At 32.9% G+C, this 13,849-nt stretch overlaps 1 protein-coding gene across 1 annotated transcript; it reads left to right on the top strand.

Moving 5' to 3' along the window:
• Positions 1-5,737: 5,737 nt before the first annotated feature.
• LOC149910116 (epithelial serine protease-like) lies at positions 5,738-7,383 on the top strand. The gene is made up of 5 exons (XM_090110551.1): positions 5,738-5,935; positions 6,059-6,326; positions 6,587-6,676; positions 6,858-7,054; positions 7,244-7,383. The coding sequence occupies exons 1-5, from the start codon at positions 5,738-5,740 to the stop codon at positions 7,346-7,348; spliced, it is 858 nt and encodes a 285-aa protein (XP_089966677.1). The 3' UTR covers positions 7,349-7,383.
• The last annotated feature ends 6,466 nt before the right edge of the window (positions 7,384-13,849 follow it).

Genomic DNA, 13,849 nt, shown 5'->3' with positions numbered 1-13,849 from the left:
CTTTTACTATAAAATCGATGAAGGCATTAATGGATGGAGGTTCTTCTCCGGAGATACTGCTTTCCGAATCGGTGGTAAATGTTAAAATAAGTATGTAATGACTTTTCAAAAGTGCTTCTAGAAGAAGTCTAATTGAATAAATAAATGTTTGAGTTTGAGTTTGAATGTGATAAGTGATTAGAATCTCTTTGCATAATAACTATTTAATCTCCTAATTATATCTTTAACGACATTTTTTTATCTTAGATTGGACTTACCTAATTAATTCGCCAAAATTTTATTTTAAAATCATACAAACGCGTTAAAAATAATATATTTAATATATTTCCCATTGATGATAATATTATAAAATAACATTTCTACATGATTCCGAATAATGTTCTTATGATGGTGATGGGGTAAAATAAAATACACGGTACCTAGGACTTGACATAATATGAAGAAAAAATGATAAAATAGCTTCTGTATACAATTGTGGCGAAGATTACAATGATTTGAAGATAAGATGAGATGAGAGAGAGTGATGAGAGGTAAGAGATTTATTAAAGCGTTTGGAACGATTCTACAACGAAATAAGTGCAAGTGGAGAATTAATTGAGCCCGCTCAATTTTAGTAGAGCAAAATGTTATTCCAACGTTTTCAAAATTTTTTTGTTTAATTGAATTAGATAACTACGTCCATATCTTTTTAATTGACTGTTTAAATTGGTTTTAATTTTCCTCCTTACGCATATGCTATTATTGCAGAACAATTATAGAAGGCGATTTTTTTTATTATTTTCTTATTATTGTGAAATTGAAGGGACTAAAATTATTAGAATTATTTAATTTTTCAATAATATAACTTTACTGTGGTGAGGATAATAATAATGTTATTATGATGCACTTAAAATATACAAATTTAGTGGTGCAAGGTGGTGAAAAACAAAAAGAACTAAATTTTTCATGAAATTTTCAATATTGTGCCAATTTTTTGTCATTTGGGGCATAGAAAATCTAAAAAAAAAGCATTAAATATTTATTATGCACGTACTAATATGTACTCTTGAATATTACGTTTTTAGTATGGCTCATCTTTATAGAATACTAGATTTCCGCCCACGGCTTCGCCCGCGTTTTCCATAGAAAACCCGCATAGTTCCCGTTCCGGTGGGATTTCCGGGATAAAACCTATCATAAGTGTTAATCCAAGTTACCCTCTATATGTGTGCTAAATTTCATTGAAATCGGTTCAGTAGTATTTGCGTGAAAGAGTAACAAATTTGAACAAGTAACAAAATTGCGGTTTTGTCCCGAAAATTCCACGGGAACGGTAACTATGCGAGTTTTTCTTTGAAAACGCGGGCGAAGCCGCGGGCGGAAAGCTAGTATAATATAAGGAGTTGTATATTTGCAGTTAATCAAATTATTATGATTATCAATTTTCTTTGTAAGCACTCATTACATAACATAATTGAGTTAATTTAAAATAAGCGCACATGATAATTAAATATTATCTTTATATCTATCCTTCATTGATAAAAATTTTAAACCGAAGGAATTATTTATCATACTTTATGAATCATAATAATACAAATCCTTAATACACTGTACATCACGATTATTATCTAGGTTCGGGTGTATAAATATTATATTACTAACTAGCTTTCCGCCCGCGGCTTCACCCGCTTTGCTATCTATTAAAAAACACCGCATCAAAATCCGTTGCGTAGTTTTTACGATTTAAGCATACATAGAGACAGGGAAAGCGACTTTGTTTTATACTATGGTGATGTGCTGTGGATAAGCTTGTCTTGCTCGTGCGCTCTTTGATGGCGTTCAAGCTCGAAAGTAAATCTCGAAAGTCTCAATTCTTATTTCGTTTATAACTAAAGTAATAATTGATCTAGAGAAAAAATATCTTGGGATTGGATAGTAAACTATATTTTCTTACTGTTAACATTTATTTTAGACATAAAGTCCAAGTAAATCCTAAAAAATGTAATAATCCTTAAAAGAGGCATAATTTTTTAATTAGAAATGAATCGAGCGAAAATGTTACAATTACGTAACTGTCTTGTACATGGAAAGAAAAAGACCCAATAAATCATATACTAAAGTTCCATTTTGATTGTATGTGTGACTGTTTCAGAATATTAATGCAAATTCACATAAAATTTAGGGAGCCTCCTCTTAATACAATATAATACATAATAATAAGTGTCTATTTATTATTATCTATGTATTATCGCTGAGATTCCGAATTATCAACATATCATTTTTATTTTTTTATCATAATCATCATCAGTCCACATTAATTGCTTTTTATTATTGAAAAAGAATGTCCAATTTATGTAGGATTAAACGCCCTCCGTTTTTAATTATCATGTTATACATATATAACTAGCCATGTGCCCTAGCTCCACAGCATTTTCAAAAAATAAACACCTACTATCATTAAACCCGGAAACAAATCGAAAAAAAACAATCATTAAAATTCGTCCTGTCGTTCTATAGTTATACGTGGTGTAACTAACATGACATTATTTTATATTAATAAATACAGATTCCAACGGGAATGAGATAATAGTCCATTGAATAAAAAGTTCTAGAGTGCGTGAGTTAGTAACGTAAGATGTTTCTTCGGAAACATGTCAAGAGTCCCTAGGTGATAAACCTACTAAAACCCCGGGACACTAGGAGGAGCCCCGGAGTGGGGGGAGGGGGGAATGGGTTCATTTTTTCATTTTTCGCTTAAATCTCAAAAACGGTACATGTTAGAGAAAAACTTTCAAGGAAAAGTTGAAAGGCCATAAAATTATCTATAAGTTGTACCCAAATCATTTTTTCCTATATATCCTACCGTTTCTGAGTTATACGCAGTAAAAAATGATTTTGGCTCAAACAATTTCCCCATACTACACATCAATCGATCAAAAAATATTTCTTTCTTCCAAAAAACTCAAATGTGCAACTTGTGACCGGTACTGATAGATTGCTCTTAATTAGGTCTATAATTGGTAAAATAAACACATTCCTCCATGGAAGCCTTTAGGAGGAATCGATTGTCAAAATATTATATTACGGTAGTTTGAGTTACCGAACTTGATCTTTTAATTTTTTTCTTCCAAAAAACTCAAAAGTGCAACTTGTGACCGGTACAGATAGATTGCTCATAATTAGGTCTATCATTGATAAAAATACCAGATTCCACCACGGAGGCGTTTACGGGGAATTGAATTTTATCAGGGTAGTTACGATACTTGAACTTTTTATTTTTTTTCTTCCAAAAAACTCAAAAGTGCATCTTGTGACCGGTACTGATAGATTGCTCTTAATTAGGTCTATAATTGGTAAAATAAACACATTCCTCCATGGAAGCCTTTAGGAGGAATCGATTGTCAAAATATTATATTAGGGTAGTTTGAGTTACTGAACTTGATCTTTTTATTTTTTTCTTCCAAAAAACTCAAAAGTGCAACTTGTGACCGGTACTGATAGATTGCTCTTAATTAGGTCTATAATTGGTAAAATAAACACATTCCTCCATGGAAGCCTTTAGGAGGAATCGATTGTCAAAATATTATATTAGGGTAGTTTGAGTTACTGAACTTGATCTTTTTATTTTTTTCTTCCAAAAAACTCAAAAGTGCAACTTGTGACCGGTACAGATAGATTGCTCATAATTAGGTCTATCATTGATAAAAATACTAGATTCCACCACTGAGGCGTTTACGGGGAAATGAATTTTATTATTTTTTTAAGTAGCTTATTACCTCTACGTTGAAACAATAACCCTAAAAGTTTCATACATGGGTAAAAATACAGATATTTTGCACATTTTCGGTTAAAGTGGATATTATAATTACTTATAATAATGGAAAAACAATTTTTACATTCAACGCGATTTTTAAAGCGATATTGTTAACGATGATACATTTTTTGCATCTACCTCCGCGTTTCGCTTTTGAAGCCCTTATCGTGAGCCTACGCTACAACTAATTTGTGACCCATATAAAGTATTACCTATATATTATTGTTAGTGTACTTCATAATCAGAATTTTTTATTGTAGAAATACATTTTAAAATTTTTGTATGGTTTAGGATGGTAAAACATGTTTTATATTGATTGGGTGCAGCTTCAACAGATTTCATATCTAGAGCAAAATATAAATCTATAAAACTATATTATCTGTGGTAAAACTAATAATAAATGTTAACTTTTTCATTAATATTATCACTTACTTGTCCATTGCAACGTCTTCAATATCATCGCGATGTTTTCAAAATGATAATTAGTGTATCTTCAGGAATTGTCTATCTTTGTTTTATCAGTTTATCACTAATCGCATTAATTTTTGTATTTTTTCACTATAATACATGTCCGATGGGTTTGCTTGCGATATTTAATTCTTTTTTCTTGACTATATCTGTCTGTTTATTAATCTATCCAATGATCATTTAATTTGGGGAATTTCTTGATGTCAGTCATACATTCTAAAATCGCACCTCACACTATCTGAAACAGAAATAAGAGTGAAATTAATTTCTTGATTTGTATCCAGGATATTAAAGTATAGCTTAAAATAATATGCTTATGTTTAAAAATATATCGTCAGAATACAACACAATCAATTTAGGTCCCAAAATAGCCCCCTGCGGCACTCCGTTTATTATTGGACTATAACAGTAAGAAATTATATAAGTAGTATCATTACTACTGAACACATTTTCTTGTTTGCCAACGGTTACTGGCATGACTCTTATATCAAGCTTCACTTGGACTTAAGTCCAGAGTTAACTTTAGAGTGTATCAATTTATTCTATCAAAAGCACGTACCTAAACGTACGGCAGGGAGCCGCTGGATGCAGGCCGCCGGTGACCGGTCGTGGTGGAAAACCCTGAAGGAGGCCTTTGTCCAGCAGTGGACGTCCCACGCTGAAACGACCGACCGACGTACCTAAATAGTCCAGTAGAGAAATATTATTATTAAATATTTTACCACGAACCTGTTCACAAATTATGAAAAGTATATTTAAAATTTTCTAATTGAGATGAGAGCTCATACATAAGTACCGAGAACCCGGAAAGGAAATGATTGATGCTAGGATGTTTTTTATTTTCGGAATGTAGGTTTTTTTATTAATATTACATTATTTTTTTATTAATAAATAACTGGCCAAGTGCAAGTCGGAGTCGTCAACCGATGTATCCCTATAAACTTGTTGACACTTTAAATTTATGCTTTTCACAATTTGTCCTTTATTTGTGCTATGAGATGGTATTTCATACAATCATTTCAAGAATCAACCAAAGGAAGTAAAGGAAAGTAGCCTGTGTTGTTTTCATTGACTTTGTTTTTTTATTTAAAGGAACGGTAGAAGTATTCGATAAAGAATCTCATCTTGATATCTCCACGCGTGTTTGAGAAAAAGGATATTGAAAGATAGACAGACAGAGAGACAGACTAACGGCTAAGCAAGTGATCCTAGAAGGTATTTTTTTATTTTTTTGATTAGGAACCCTTAAATTAACGATGGGACTTATTTATTTTTACAATAATTTTAATCTAAGAATACATTTATTTAATTTCCGTAAATACAAACAATTTTTCCAACAATATTATATGATATCACTAATTTAAAATGAATATAATTAGATTAAAAATAAACGCACCTCCTCGTCGTAATTGATTTCGATAACTGATAATCTTTGGTATAAAATACAAAGAAATTTTCTAAACGGTACATTTCAAAATGAAACTATTCCTGGTTGTCATCGGTCTTTCAGTGGCACTTGGTGCTCCTCAGTATGAGCCCATAGTCACGGACTACCATGGTGTGATTGGTATCCCTGAAGCTGCCCGCATCAAGGCGGCAGAGGCTGCCCTAGACTTCGATGGCTCCAGGATCGTAGGCGGTTCTACATCCAACTTAGGCCAGCACCCGCATATGGTAATTTTTTATTTAAATTTACAAATACTCTTTATGAGGAGTTGTGTATTTTCCTTCAGATTTATGTGCAGATCGTGTTAAGAGAAACAGAAACACTTCATATATTCATATATTGCATTACAGGGTGGGTTGGTGATCACTCTGACCACTGGTGGACAATCCGTCTGCGGTTCCTCCCTGGTCAGCAACAACAGGATCGTTACCGCCGCTCACTGCTGGCGCACACGCCAGTTCCAGGCCAGAACCTTCACCGTCGTCCTTGGCTCCACCCGTCTATTCTCTGGTGGTACCCGTATCAACACCAACAGTGTGACAGTGCACGGCAGTTACAACATGGACACTCTTGTCAACGATGTCGCCATTGCTACCATTTCATGGGTGAACTTTAACAGTAAGATCTTTTTTATTGTTTACAATTTTCAAAAACGGTTAACGTGTATTATTTTTTTTAAGTTAGTACTACTTTAGTCTTTGAATAGTCGTATTTAATTTGCAGTTTGACTTTCATTGGCTTGAGATATTTATCACGAGTGAAAATATAATATTCATGTTATTACAGTATCGCATTTAGTGAACGAAAAGCTATTTTGCATTCCTTTTTTCTATTAAATATATTTAATGGCTTTAGTATTTTTATTAATTTAATTTCAGACAACATCAGAGCTATCAACCTGGCTTCTGGCAGCAACCAATACGTCGGTGCTACCGCTACTGCTGCAGGATTCGGAAGAACTGCTGACTGTGAGTATATTGTATACAATCATATCAAAAAATCTCAATGGTTTTATAACACAATTTTCTTAATACAATTTCTAGTGTACCATAATTACGAATGAATTTTGATGATCTCACATTTAAAAATCTTCTGAAGGAAGACAAAATCTCTTCGTGTAAAGCTCTACATACAAACTATTTATTACAGCTGCTGCTGGAGGCATCACAACCAGCCAGGCCTTGAGACAAGTTAACTTGCCCGTCATCACCAACGCTGAGTGCGCTCGTGTTTTCGGATCCACCACCATCATCTCCTCCACCCTCTGTACCTCTGGTGCCAACGGTCGCAGCACATGCTCTGGAGACTCTGGTGGCCCTCTCACCGTTAACAACAACGGCCTTTTGGTTAGAATTTATTATTTCTTGATTGACCTTTTGGGTGGAATTTGACTTATCAAAACAATTTCTCACATTATTCAGTAATCTCATTATAATTAGTAAATAAAAAATGATTCCTAAATAATTATCTAGCTATTTTCCTTTGAAGGAATCAGGATTGCTATTAATTTAATGTTACGTCTTTCTATCTAACAGATCGGTATCACCTCCTTCGGATCTGCCAGCGGTTGCCAACGTGGATTCCCCGCTGGTTTCGCAAGAGTCTCCTCATTCGAGTCTTGGTTCCGTTCCCGCATGTAAACCGCCTATGTTTAATAAAATTGAATTCGTTTTAATTGCCTTCTTTCTTATTACATATACCTTACCTTACCTATACCTTATCATCTTGAAGGAGCTTTCCATACAATCATATAGAAGATTTTACTCAATCACTTAATTATTATAAAAGTTGTTTTTAAATAGATGTTATGGAAGAATTTATTAAATCCGATTGATTAGATTGGAAAATGTATATTTCAATACTTACTTAATTATCTTTTAGGATATATTTTTAGATTTACCTGATTATTGCAATTGATAAATAATAAATATCTTTGGCTAACATGTTACATGTTAACTGACAAAAATACATATATATTTTACTAGGCCGTTTGACTCGGCTTCGTCCGTTTTGACCAATAATGAAAAAATATATGACGTCGATATCTGCCTGTGTCTGTTTGTGGCGTCGTAGCGTACAAACTGATGGATCGTTCTCGATGCAGTTTTTTTTTCATTTTAAAACTACCTACCTAAGATATCGGATCGGGTTGTCAAAATTATAATTTAATATTATTTATAAATATTTTTTTAATATCTTAATATCTTTTGGATAGATTGAAATGATTCACAAAGTAAACAACAGGAATTGTTATTGTCTTAAAATAATATTTGGATAAAAATTACGACAAGGTTACGAATAACATGTTTTTTTTATCGGCGTCTCTATCAACTTCGGAAACGTTAATATGTAATAGTTGGACGATCTTATAAGGTTTTTAAACTATTGCATAGCTTCTATCGCGGGCCTTGAGCGCGTGGACCGAATCCAGAAATTCTGCAACGAAAAAACCTCACGCTCCTCACTCCAACGGGCACGGAGGTGTGGCTTGAAGGCAGAGCATGCAATAGCTTTACCGCCGCAGTCCCCGAGTGCCACACGTCTTTTATTGATTTGATTTGGATTATTGTCCTTTTTTAATAAATTTGAGAGCAATCTTTGGCTAAACTAATAGAAAAAAAATCCTTTCCTTTAAATTCCTTTCCGCTATATTATATTCGTGCAGATATCACTACATAGTATAAAACAAAGTCGCTTTCTCTGTCCCTATGTATGCTTAAATCTTTAAAACTACGCAACGAATTTTGATGCGGTTTTTTTGAAGTGAAAACTTCTTTAGCGGCGTTGAGCACTTTTTCTGTAATGGGTATAAAATCTTAAACTCGCGTCAGGAAACGTGACCCTCGAAAAAGCGTAAGACGGATGGATATCAAACATGCTCAACGTTAATAATCAAGTTTTCACTTCTGCCGGCACTCCCGGAGTGCAACCCGTCTTTTTTTAATAGATAGAGTGATTCAAGAGGAAGGTTTTAGTATATAATTTATTATGTTTTAGATAAAGCAGGCGAAGCCGCGTTCGGAAAGCTAGTAGATAATAAAATCATACAAAGAAGATTTTTATAATCATCTTTTTTACGTAATGTTGATAAATGGTTATGAGGGATTTAATACCAGTCTTTTGGAATATTGATCCAATTATTTCAATGAAATATAGATAGAACTGTGCCTACTTATAATGATTAGTAGCTAGCATACAGGACTAGGCATAGGTACTAGCATAGCAGGGGAGCTTTTTGTGTCGCGGAGAATTGGATTTTTTTTGGTGGACATGTGGTTTCAACAAGACGGTGCCACATGCCACACGGTACGGGAAACAATCGCCCAATTGAGAACCGCCTTCAATGAACAGTTTATCTCACGTTTTGGGAACGTCAATTGGCCGCCTAGATCGTGTGATCTAACCCCTTTGGACAATTTCTTGTGGGGCTATGTTAAGGCTTATGCCTACAGGGATAAACCAGCAACGATTGACGCACTGGGAGCCAAATTAATGCATTTATTCGTGTTAAACCGGCTGATATGTTGTAGAGAGTGTGCCGAAATTGGGCCTTGCGAATGGGCCATCTAAACCGAAGCCGCGGCCAGCATTTGCATGAAATCATCTTCAAACATTAAATTATATTGATCGTTCTATCGATTCCATTATAGATTACATCAAATTTTTTAAAAATTTTGCGTTTTTTTTGAAAATCAAATCCTATACCTCTTATAAAATCACCCCTTATAAACAAATACAGAATTGAATGTTAAAAAAATCCCGTAACTAATGATGATGATATTAACTTGTGATGAAAATTTTTCGCGATGATAGCATGATGATGAAAAGCCTAACTATTTGCAGTTAAATAGGAAATAGCTTATTTAAAAATATTTTAAAGTTAACGTTTTCAAACGTAAATTAATCAAATTACAGATGTTTTAGATTTTAAAGTTGAAACAGTTATTATTTTTTCAAAGCGGAGGTTATTCTAACAACTAAACAAAAATTATTAACTTAATATTTTGGACACAGGAAATATTTCAATGTTATTTTTTAAGACGAAAAATTTAAAACTCAGACTGCTTTTTCTTATTTTATGTTCTTTCTGTATTTCTATTTCTTTGTGTGCAACAAAATAATAAATTAACAATAAATAAGACGAACAATAATGGCTATTATTTAGAAAAAAAAAACACTTGCCTTCATATGCCACATCTAACGTGGTCTAATTGAACTGAGCTTGTAAAATGATAGAAGATTCTCCAGAAATGGTCGATCTGTAATCAATAATAACATCAATTAATCAATTATTATCATTAACACAATTCACAAACTATAGGCCACGTTGTATGGGTTCGCTTGCGTGTTTATTCTATCGACTATATTAGAAAAAAAAAACAACAACTAGGTAGTGAAAATTTTTTTGTTATTGATTTTTTTGTTAGCTACCAAAATACAAATTTTTACTCGTTCAAGTATCTATTGTAAAAAATGGTGATACACGATTACTATTTATTTTAGTTAGCAATCTCTATAGGTCTCTATAGTCTCCTTCTACAAAAACGAAATTTTGACGATAATGCAATAATATTTTACACAGTGTCATAGAGCCCTAATATATTTATTCTAATGAAAATAAATCTTATGAGTTGGATGTATTATTTTTCCATGTGTAGCCTATATCATTGCTTAGGTATTTTTAAGCTATCGTATAGCTTCTATCGCTGGGACCGAATCCAGAAATTCCGTAACGAAAAACCTCACGCTCCCCACTACGACGGGCGCGGAGGTGTGGCTTGAAGGCATAGCATGCAATAGCCCATGAGCGTTAGCATTGTCGGGGACTCTACGAACGTAAAATAAAAATTAATTATTTTTAAGAGCTTTTTGTCATTATATGTTCATTAATTTTAGCTCCTAATTTTTTCACTTGCAATATATCCTTTTCCATGTAAGTGATCATAACACCAACTAGGAGCTAAAATTCACTAAGATAAATGTTATTTGGAATGCATTATACTTTGAGTTCTCGTCATTTTGGATACTTATAATCTCTATATTAAGCACCGTTTCGTTCAGTTTAAAGTAAAATAATATGTAACTTATCGTATCTCAAAATTAAACATCTCTACCGAAAACTATGCAAATTAGTGCATCATGGTTTTTTACATTCAACAAAATGTAAAATGAAAACCCCGGTGTGGTTTATTTCATATTCAACCCAAAATTTTCAGTAATCAGTGATTTACCTTGTTATTGTAGCAGGCGCTTTCATTTTCATCAAGAATTTTCGTATCTACTATCATTGGTTACTAAAGTTACCAGCGCTTCTTACGAGATAGCAATTTATACTCAACTCAGCTTTCCACGCTTGGCGTCGACCGCTTTGTAGAAATCTTAAGAAACTATTTACTAACACCTTCCTCAAGAACCACTCTATCTATTAAAAAACTTCATCAAATCACCGTTGCGTAGTATTAAAGATCTAAACACTTTGTACGTTTAGATCTTCAATACTAGGGGACGGACAGAGAGTAATAGCGACTTTGTTTTATGTGATTTTTCAACGATTTTTGATTAAGTAGATATCAAAATGATGATGTCTTCAGAAATATCATGAATTGATGATTATAATTAAGGAGATATGCAGACATGATAATTTTTTTGTCATATCAATGTCATGGTACATCAATCATTGATAAAAAGTTAAGTTATTAACTTTGGGTTTTCCATATTTCAGTATCATGTCTCTTTATTGTTATCTATAATATATTTATTGGATGCCACAAGTTCTTGAAATATGAATGATTATTATAAAATAATAAATAACAACAAGATGAGAAAATAAATAATAGAAAAAACGACACGAGTATTCGAACTCTCGAGTCTTTATCAGCCTTGCCGGGACGGGGTGGAGCCGAGGTTTGATTTCCATTCCCTTTCTTTAAAAAACTCTCATTTATAAAGCACTAGCTTTCCGCCCCGGGCTTCGCCCGCGCAGTTAAAGAAAAACCCGCATAGTTCCTGTGGGGTTTCCGGGATAAAACCTATCCTAAGTCCCGGGGTAAGAAGTAGCCTATGTCCTTTCTCGGGTATCAAAATATCTCCATACCGAATTTCATGCAAATTGGTTCAGTAGTTTAGGCGTGATTGAGTAACAGACAGACAGAGTTACTTTCGCATTTATAATATTAGTATGGATTTGAATACTATAAAACAAAATACTAAATCATTTGATTTTCAGTTACAGTTTCTAACACACATTCACACAGCTTTACAAGAGCTTGTTATCATAAAAAATAACGACTTCTTTGCAGGCTAAAGCAATTTAATTCAACTCAATTTTATCTAAAAATATTTATTTATATGTAATTACCTACTAGATTTCCGCCCGCAGCTTCGCCCGCGTTATCAAAGAAAAACTCGCATAGCTCCCGTTCCCGAGGGACTTCCGGGATAAAACATATCCTATGTGTTAATCCAAGTTACCCTCTATATGTGTGTTAAATTTAATTGTAATCGGTTCAGTAGTATTTGCGTGAAAGAGTAACAAACACACACACACACATCCTCACAAACTTTCGCATTTATAATATTAGAAGGATTTTCGACATGCTTGCAAGGTTATTATATTATAATAAAGAAAATGGAAACTTTGAGCCTGTTATGAAAGATTCTATGTAGGTAACTAATAATATTATTACAACAAAAGCTTTTTAAAAGCATAACTGTAAGTATGTTATTCCTTTTTGACCCGAAGCATATTTGTGATTAAAGACGAGTTTATGCATACTAACGCATTTTTCAAACATTTGTACTTAAATAACCATATAATAGTAATAATTGCCACAAAGTTGGCACACAAACAGGCGCGGTCCCAGCATGAAATTGGAAAATGTCGATTCGGTAAATTAGTCGATTAGGTTCATTTTCACTGGCAGAATCTGTTTCTATTGGGATCAGGAAGGCCACTAAGAAAAACGAAGAAGAAGCTTCACTTTAACACGCTTTTATAAACTTCTCTTGAATGTTTTACTATATTTTAGTTTCCATTCATACGTCCATATAGGAGGCTCATTAAAAATGATGATGATGGTATAGAAGAAGTACTTAAACATGTTTATTACATTATTTTTCTACGTTTTGGCGTTTAGTCATGTTTTTGCCAACCTGATTAAAATTCGCGCTTATAATAACCCGCGTGGCTCCGCTCCTGTTGGGCGTAAAGATATATCTAGAGCCTATAGTCTTTCTAGATAAATGTGCTATGTAACAACAATAATTTTTCAAATCGGACCAGTAGTTCCTGAGGTTAGCGCGTTCAAACAAACAAACAACTCTTCAGCTTAGTACTAGTATTGATACCTCTTGATGGAACTGCATCATAGAGCCTCTAGGTTTTTAAATAAAAAGCATCTTATTTACTGAATCTTCTTTAATTTAATTTTTTTTTAAACTACGACTGGTTTTGGAACATCGTCGTAATGTGAATAAAGGTGAAGTTAAGTGTTTTTCATTCAAAATCCAAAGCTTTTTGTAAATTAATAAGTATGGCTTTTGATTTTTTTAGTAGGTATCTATTATAATATTATAGTTTAGGATATTTGTTTGTTTTTTTTTGTCTTTCTTTCACGTCGCAACGGAGAAATTTTAAATGTATGATTAATTTACATCTGTACCTAGTATGTATCTAACTTTTCATTGCTGGTGAAGGGAAGCCGGCGCGGGTAACCACTACCTGAAATTGCTAAAAAGTAAAATAATAAGCTTTATTTATTTCCACAATACAATTAATATATATATATATATATATATATATATATATATATATACACATGTGTGTGTATATATTAATTGTATATAAAAAGTAAAAACAAACTCAAAATTCTTTTTCGAAATAAAAAATGATACTGAAAATTCTTCTACGTTGGAAAATTATAATATTTAATGCCTCTTTTCTTGAAGTCGGAAAAATAAATTTCCTATCAATATAGGTAAAGGCATCAACTAATAGGGTTATTTGTTTTGTAAAAATGATGATTAATTGTGTTAATCCTCATTGTCATAGGATAAGCAGATTAATCATCAAAATTGTCATCATATCTGATAGTTACATTAGTATATAAACCATATGAATTTTGCAAACTGTACATTTCAAA

Source organism: Colias eurytheme, chromosome 2 (genome assembly GCF_061535395.1).
Source record: "Colias eurytheme isolate Ceu_HAF_F1 chromosome 2, ilColEury1 Martin Lab GWU primary, whole genome shotgun sequence".
NCBI classification, from domain to species: Eukaryota; Metazoa; Arthropoda; class Insecta; order Lepidoptera; family Pieridae; genus Colias; species Colias eurytheme.
The sequence above is the reverse complement of the archived record's forward strand: the minus strand, read 5'-3'. Positions and strand labels throughout refer to the sequence as shown.

Bases quoted from the DNA above. Each gene is read 5' to 3' on its own strand.
- LOC149910116 (XM_090110551.1), top strand. From the start codon at position 5,738: ATGAAACTATTCCTGGTTGTCATCGGTCTTTCAGTGGCACTTGGTGCT. The intron at 5,936-6,058 runs GTAATTTTTTAT...ATTGCATTACAG, and splicing joins TAGGCCAGCACCCGCATATG to GGTGGGTTGGTGATCACTCT. The intron at 6,327-6,586 runs GTAAGATCTTTT...ATTTAATTTCAG, and splicing joins TTCATGGGTGAACTTTAACA to ACAACATCAGAGCTATCAAC.